The sequence below is a fragment of the Hylobates moloch genome, unplaced genomic scaffold (assembly GCF_009828535.3).
Source record: "Hylobates moloch isolate HMO894 unplaced genomic scaffold, HMol_V3 SCAFFOLD_1, whole genome shotgun sequence".
Classification (NCBI taxonomy): Eukaryota; Metazoa; Chordata; class Mammalia; order Primates; family Hylobatidae; genus Hylobates; species Hylobates moloch.
This window is the reverse complement of record NW_026652276.1, coordinates 195484078-195492403: the sequence shown is the minus strand read 5'-3', so window position 1 is coordinate 195492403 and position 8326 is coordinate 195484078. Positions and strand designations below refer to the sequence as shown.

The window sequence follows — 8326 nt, the reverse complement described above, 5'->3', positions numbered from 1 at the left end:
AAAGAAATTCTCTCTGGCTTCAGCCCCAAGGCAGTGATTTGTGCACTGATAGGTGTACTTTGTTTAGTGTCACCCATGGTGTAGATTGGATAGATTTTGTAAAAGATAGCATTACTTTAAAAGAAACATACAATTTGACAAGCGATTACATTTTACTTTCATTTTATTGCCGTATTTTTCATCACACTCATTGTTTTCTAACTGTCACTAAATTGTTCATTTTCTTAGTCTGTTACATTGGTAGAGCTATTTACTGTTTATAAAGCAATATGCACTTACAGGTTTGGGAGATGGTTTGGGCTCTGAGGGTCGCATGTGCAAGTGGGTCATCATTGCTTGAAGACGTTCGCGTTCTTTAGAAAGCTGTTAAGAAAGAGTGAGATCAGAAGCATTTTAGAAATGACTGATACAGCTATTTTATTGCAGTGATACATCTTATCATTGAGCTTGCCTCAGAATAATGATTCCTGCATATAAAAGTCTGTATCAGGAGGAACTTATCTGGGAGGAAATGCAACTTTAGCTATGGAGGGGGAAAAACTTTTATAGCTTTTCTTATGTTAAAAGGTCAGAGAAAACAAATAACACTTCATCTTTTTGTCAATAAGAGAATTGAGGTCACAGTTGCCTCGACAGTAACAAGTTACTGAAACCATAAATTAGAAGGCCCATGGTGTCTCTTTAAAGTCCTGTGGACACTGTTAGCAATGGACTAGTGCCAACAGCTGTGAAGGGGTGAAGGGTTCTCAAAGCGAAGTGCCTGCCAGGATTGTCTACACACTTCATGCATTCCCACTGAGGTCCAGTTAGTGCCCCCTGCAATCTGCCATCATCAATCTAATTCAATAGAGTGACAGAGACCAGGCAGTGTGAAACGCTGAACTCTGCCACAGAGTCGGCATCTACACTTGCACTGGGTCTCATTACAACGGACGGACCTTACTTTTCCATCAGTCAGACACAGCAGAAGGAAAAAAAAAAAAAAAAGAGGCGTAATTGGTCACATTGAAGACTGTATCATCAGCTGAACTCTTATGTTTTAGTCTACCTTTTATAAATGGTAAACAGGTTTATAAAAAGCTTTTTAAACTTTAACAGTGACGGTGCTTTTTGTGTTCTTGATTATTTTACAAGTCAAAACAAAATATTTTTAGTAAGCTCTCTGAAAAAAGCAATGACATGATGAATCTGAAACAAGATGTAATAAAATATGAAGAAAAATCATATCTTTAAATGAAACAAAGTATTAGTTTTATTGAGAAAAGACCATCTTTAAGATGAAATGTTAGAGAAAGTCTTACAGGCTTAGTAAAACATAACAAGAGTCAGACTTTGGGTGACATAATTGCTTTCTGATTAGTTCTATGAATTCTATTTACTTCTGGCCAAATTCTGTTTCAACATTAATAGAATTTTTTTAACTTAAAACAGTAGCATTTGATACAACATGTATATTATCATCTGTGATATAAATTATCTGCCTTTAATCTAGCTAAAGAAAAGTATAAAGATTTTTTTGCAAGTTCTTTAATTAAAATTACACTAGAAAAAGAAAAAAGGTTATCTTTCAGGGTGTTAGTTATATTACAGGCGTGATATTGTAAAGACTGGTCGTTTGCCATAATATAAAATCTCATGGAAAAAAATCAAGGTTAGCTCATGTAAAAACTGTCTCTGTAATAAAATCATATCTAATTGGGAGTTTGGTCTAACCTACATTGGGAAAAACTTAGATCTGACTACTTTGGGATATTCAAATGCATATGATGTCGTCTAAAAGTTATAAAAATATAAGTGATAAGTACATTAAACTACAGCAATCCTTCTTGGGTTATCAATAATTGCCACTGTTTAAAACAATCTAAAATACCATGTATCTCCATTAGTTATTGTATGGCTAAGACAGTAAAATGCAGCCTGAAAGACCCAGAATCTGCTCAGTACTCAATGCAACACACCAGAAATCTGAGAAGAGGTCCATTAAGTGAGCATTTAACAAACCTGTATTTCTAACTGTTGCACCACCTGCATTTGCACTCGACACTGAGCAGTGCTTCGGTCATCCAATGCGTGTTCATTGTTAAGGTGCCTAAACAAACAGAAGACACAAAACAGAATGTAAAGTGATGTCGATCTCAGTGGCATAGGCTACACTTAAAAAGCACTACACTGAAGTCAGATGTTTCTGTGCACTGGGAAAACAGAAAGCCTTGAAACCATACAGAAAAAAGTTAAAGCTGCTTACGTGTTGTGTGAAAGTTATTTACGTAATGTAAAGAGACTCTTCAAATGGCAGAAAATGTCACTGTCTCTAAGCTTACCTGTTATTACAAAAAATATTTCCCCAGACCATTTACAGAGTTATGGTAGAAGTCATATTACTTATGCCATTTTTTAAAAAAAAGAACAGCTTACAAATCTATGAACCAAAGCAATTCTGAAGAGAACAAAGGCAATTTTCTATTTCATTGTTACAACAGTTTGTTGTTTCTATGATGTATTTTAGTGAGCAATGTTTTATTTAATTGGGATGTGGTATGAATTAGGTAAAGATGGCAAATTATCATCCCTTGGAAGCATCAATATTTATGAAGAATGATGACTTGCTGTTAGTAATAAAGAAACTTCATTGAAGATTTTGATCATTAGGATAATAAGATTGACATTTCATGTCCAGTGTTCTAACTAGGAGACATTTGTCCTAATCTTATTTTTAAAATGGTGAAAAATAAATCATTCCAATGATCTTACTCTAACCTTGAATATGCATTAGTCTACCATTATTATTTCTATACAATGTTTAAAGAGATCTCTTTAATGAGTGGTACGTTAATACACCAAAAGTAATTTAGTAAAGCAGCATCTCCAATGAACATGAAAACATTTAATAAGATATACTCTGTAATTTGTAATACATAATGTCTTTGATGCTTCCCAAAATTAAAGAAAGTAATCTTCAAGTAATTCAATATCCTTTGGTGTATCTATTTCACCAATGGGCAAAGTAAGGCAACAATTTCAGAGATGTTCTCATCATTGCATATAAGTGAAATGGCATATTGAAAAGAAATTCACAAAATTAAATAAGAATTTATATATTTACCCACGCGGGCTCAAGTATCATTTAGAATGATATAATAGTCTAAAAAGTTTATAATAGCCCTGGGTATACTGAATTCAACAAATATATTTTTGTATTCATTTAAATTATTTACTTTTATTTCTTGAAGATCATAATAAGGCAGAAAAAATATAAGACACATACATGTAAAACATATGAAGAGTAATTAAAGTCATGTTGCTGATAAAAACTAATTTTATTATAAACAAAAGGTTTATTTGTTTATATACCTAGGTTCAGCAATCAGAAACCTTTGTTTTGCCTATACCTTGATAAATTAAACCAGTTTGTTTTAATACTTCCTTATTGATCATAACAACAAAACCTCCATGTATCTTGTCACAATGTCAGTCTTGGTTGACGAGAAATTGTGGACTAAAATAGCAAGGTGGATAAGGTCAAGCTGAAGGAGTGTGGCTGGAGTGCAGGGGAGGCACTTCCACTATACCTGTCTGCTCTCTAAGCTCGGCTCAGGTTTGTCTGCTGTGAACCTGAGGATTAACATTCACTCATGCTCTCTGTGAAGGAGGTATGGAATGTGAGAGTAAGCCAGAGGTTAGTTAACAAAAAGTGTCGCCAATTCCTAAATAACAAGACTACATTTAAAAATTGTTTCGCAGGGGTTTTCCCCCCCAAATTTAAATGAACAGTAAGACAATTTTCTACCAGCATAATACAGTTGTGTGTTGTATTCTTAAGGCTTCATATTGCTGTGTTTCTGTAAGATTTTTTTTTCGCCATGAACTCTTGGGGAACACAAATATATCTATTCCATATCAGAAAAAATGATGCATAGTTTCAAAAATGCTTCAGTTATACACTGAGATTAGGATGTAAATGCAGGAAGCAAGATAAGTAGAATATACAGGTCTGCAATAAAAGGCATAGTGAGTATAACATTTTCGTGTGAAATCACTTTTTAAAATGATTTTTTACACTTGTTTACTGCTTAGTGATAATCATGATCTTATATTTAAAGAACTAAAAAAAGTACAAAATGTTTGCATTATATACTTGGGTCTTAGAGACCTATTCAATTTATCTATGCAGCTTTTATTACAATAGAGACTGTAGACTACAATAATAGTCAATGAGGTTTTGTCTTGATTGAATTTTTCAGTGGAACACAAAAGAACCTTGCCATTAAAATAGTCCTTTATTCTCCTGTATGAAGGCGAAAGGTTTTTAAAGTGTTGTGATGTTCAGTAATGAGCCTCTATCTAAATTATCATTGGTGACAAACTCACAAAGCACTTTTCGAGGACACATAGTTATGAAATGCCAGAGCTGCCACTTTCTTTCCTGTAATTATAGGCTAGCTTGCAGCCCTTCAATGATCATTTATAGAACAGCCTCCAGTGGATTACTGAGAACTTGAAAAACACATACATACCTCTGCCACATCTCCCTTCTCCTTTCCTCGCTATTGTTTACCAGTGATATGTAAAAGAATAGTGCCTATTCATTCCCTCTACTTAATTATGCCAATCAAAGTACAGAAATAGTGTCAGATATAAATACAATGTAATAAGACTAAATAAATAGGCTAAGTATTAACATTAAATTATGAATTTATGTATTTACGACTATTTTGTGCCCAAATTATTCTCTTTTATGTTTTTATAACTATCTCAGGTACTACATATTACTGTTCAAAAATTCTCTATGATTTATAAATCAAGAATGAGATAATACTGAAAAATGAGAGGATTGGTGGATTTTCTCAGTCAGTGCCTAATTGCTGTTTCAAAATGCATATGCAAAGGGACATTTCATTAATCATTTAATCATGTCCCTTGCAGGAAGTTGGAACTAATGTTGCAAATACCCTTTTCATATGAATGCTCCATAATACTATCTTATGCATTTGATATATTGCCTATGTCATAAATTACGGCTGCTTCAAAAGGACCAAGTGGGGTTGTTATCCCTGAAGATGCTTGTTACAAAACCTTTATTAAGTTTCTTTTTTTACTTATTGGTAGTTCTATTTCACAGCTTCATACTAGCCAACAATAATACTCTTTCTGATGGCAAAGGTCTGTAAATTACCCATGCAATCACTAACACCATTTCACAGGCCTGTTCTACTTCTACTGGTCTGCTAACAAGGCGATTACGCACAAATTACTGAATGCCTATGAAATATTTAAATGCATTCTACTCTACTATGCATTAATAAGAGCAAAGCAAGCTCTGGAATTCTGGTTAGCTCCAGTCCCTAATGTCCCCTAATGAGCCTCTTACCGAGACTGCAGTTCAAACAGAGAGGTGAAGAAAAAATGCAAAGGGTGCCTTCAGAAAGGCAGCACTGAACAAACATTGTGTGAGCCAGTTCTAATTTGTGGGTCACTTTATAGGTATATTGATTTTTGTTTTCAAAATGGAATAAATGATGTGGTCGACTGACGTTCTTTCAAAACTGCATTGAATCTGTGTGCTAGGTAAGTAGTATCAACTAGAAAAAACATAAATAAGCAGTCAAATTCTTTCTAAAAACAATTAAGCAAGTACTTCAGGAAGACAAAAAGTAGGAAAGGATCCTTCCAATTTATTTAATACATAATTCTCTTTAACGAAGGTTTTATAGATGATTATGAATGTATGTGGTAACTTCAATTATATATAATCCAGATTAGTGATTCAATTTTAACCTTTGGATTTTTCAAATTCATTTAAAGTTGTAGCATTTTATAAGCTAAAAAGGGATCAGATTTAAATCCAAGTATGTCAAAGACTGTTTTAACAAAATGTTTCACTTGCGTATCACTGGTGTTTGATTTACTTTGCATCAAGCTTTTTATGTTTAAACACTGACAGGAGTTTAAATACAAAATGTTAGCTGTCACTATTCATTTAGTTGATTATGTGAGATGCCTTGGTTTTGAGAGATGGGGGCACTGTCACCAAAAGAAACAACATTCTGACAAGTTCAAAGAATGCCTTCTTGAGGTCATAATTTTGTAGCCATGCTGCCTAGTCAAAGACAAAGAAATAGACAATGCACATTAAGTAAGAGCATAATTTTTAGAGTAGTCAGCAGCAATGAAAAAGAAAACAAATTTCTATTAAATAAACTACTCTGTTTCTACTATATTTTCTATTGCTCTTCATATAGTATCAAGCCTTAAAAATTGAGTCTGTAATAAATTTAACTCATTTACACCCATCTACTAATTAATCTTTAATACATTAATATCTTTATAGACACTAGCCATCCTCCCTTTCTTAAAGGAGAGAGAGTATTTCCACCTTTGTATCTCAGACCGTGTTTTGTGTGTTGGCATCTATGCATGCAGGTTCAAGAACACTTGTCTGCTAAATGGGATGCTATATTGTAAACCTTTTGGCTTAAGCTCTAAAAGTCAATCCATCTATATTCAAGCAGACTTAGTTCCAATGGAATGATAATTAATTTTGCAGACAAACTACTCTAAAGTTTTGTCAGATGTTATTACTCTGTGACATTTATAAGACAGTAATGAAGAATTAGTATTAAATGCTTTTAGTGATCTAGTGAGATGCTCAATTAGTGGTCAGGAAAAATGGTTAGCTTCTGTCAACACCTACTTTACAGTAAAACTCAAAAATTTTCCTGAACACTTTTTTATCCTGGACTTCCTTCATCATTTTGTATTTTCTGCTTTCATCTTGCTGTTACAAATAACTACCTCTAACTTAGTCTGAATTTTTTTTATCCAACTGAAAAGAGTGCCTCAATTAAAGAGTATATAAGAATTAAAGAATATATAAAGAATATATAAGAATAAGAATATATAACACATAAATATATACAATACATAAATATATATATAATACACAGGTACATATATATGTGTTATACATAAGCAACTGTCCTATAATGGCTTTTCATTTGTTGAAAGATAAAAATAGAGGGATTCCACCAGTTTGTTTTGAGATGTAACGTGAAAAAAATAATTTGGGACTCATTATATTTTCTATTATTCTTTTTAATTTAATATATGTCAGCTAAATAGTAAAAATGAATGGTTTCCTTTTATTTCAAACCAAAAGATAAGTTATCTGATATCAAATTAAGGCTGAAGCTGTAAAATTTATTTCTAGTGTATATTAGAACTAAAAATGCGCAATAATATTTTCCTAAAAAACTTTTATAATAAACACTGGATATACAATTTTGGGAGAACGGATACACAAAAAAAATGAGAACTAAAAATCTTTCACAGCCTTTTAACTGACCTATCATTTTCCTCCCCAAATCCTCAATTTTCTCCATTATTACAAAGGAAAACAAAGTCCTCTGAGAAACTCTGTGTAAGTGATTATGCTTTCCTTCATTTTCACTTCCCACACAGATGCTACATAAACTTTTTTTGAATAACCGAAGTTAATTCATTTAATGAGATATTTTATTTCTTTTCAAATTTCTAACACATTTTCAAGAAGACAATGCCACTATGTAAAGTATATCTAATCAATATTTCACTTCGGTCAGTATACTTACATTAGCTCTATTAACAGAATTTATCACAGATCTTTGAGTTAGTGAATCTAAAGCATATCAAAACAAAAATGGACTAAAAAAAGGCTTTAAAACCTCCTGTCATGAGTTCTGTCATCCCTATAAAGTTAATGGGTTGGAAAAATGGTCAGTCTTTGGAACCAAAGTTGATATTTAATTGAAAGGAAATGCTTTTTTTAATTGTAATTTCTTTGGTTTTTTAAAAAACACTGGCATGAATACGAAAGAAGACTAAGGTAAAATGAGGGTTCATATTCATCTGGTTGTTAGTAATAAAAACATACATATTTGAGATAAATTAAATGCTTCTTTCAATTTGCTATAAACAAAATCATACTGAAGGAAAATATGTATTTTTTCCCTAAAGATTTATTTTGAATTTTGTCAGAAAGAACAATTTGGAGCAATAAAATGTATGGTGAGTGGGTTAGTCCTATGCCATAATTTGCCATTCTTAAAAAAAACAGTAACAATAGCCCTTTACATAATTTCAATGACAAGGAATAATATATTGATAAGGACTAATGTATTCACATGAGGAAATGGGAAATAATTTGTTAAAATAACATCCCTATGTTCTTTCTTTGCTTTACCAATTTTTTTTTTTTTTTTTTTTTTAAGAGAAGAAAACTTCAGCAAAGCTACCTAACATTTTTTAATGGTCTCTTTGCTTATAATCAATTTCATACCCAAGGAAATGG

At 32.3% G+C, this 8326-nt stretch overlaps 1 protein-coding gene across 1 annotated transcript in view; it reads right to left on the bottom strand.

Moving 5' to 3' along the window:
• FOXP2 (forkhead box P2) overlaps positions 1–8326 on the bottom strand; it is a 607622-nt gene that overhangs the window by 36138 nt on the left and 563158 nt on the right. Inside the window, exons 13-14 of the mRNA XM_058426115.1 lie at positions 2002–2089; positions 280–363 (exon numbers count right to left, since the gene is read on the bottom strand). Coding sequence (XP_058282098.1) covers positions 280–363; positions 2002–2089 — 172 coding nt within the window. The remainder of the gene's footprint in view (positions 1–279; positions 364–2001; positions 2090–8326) is intronic.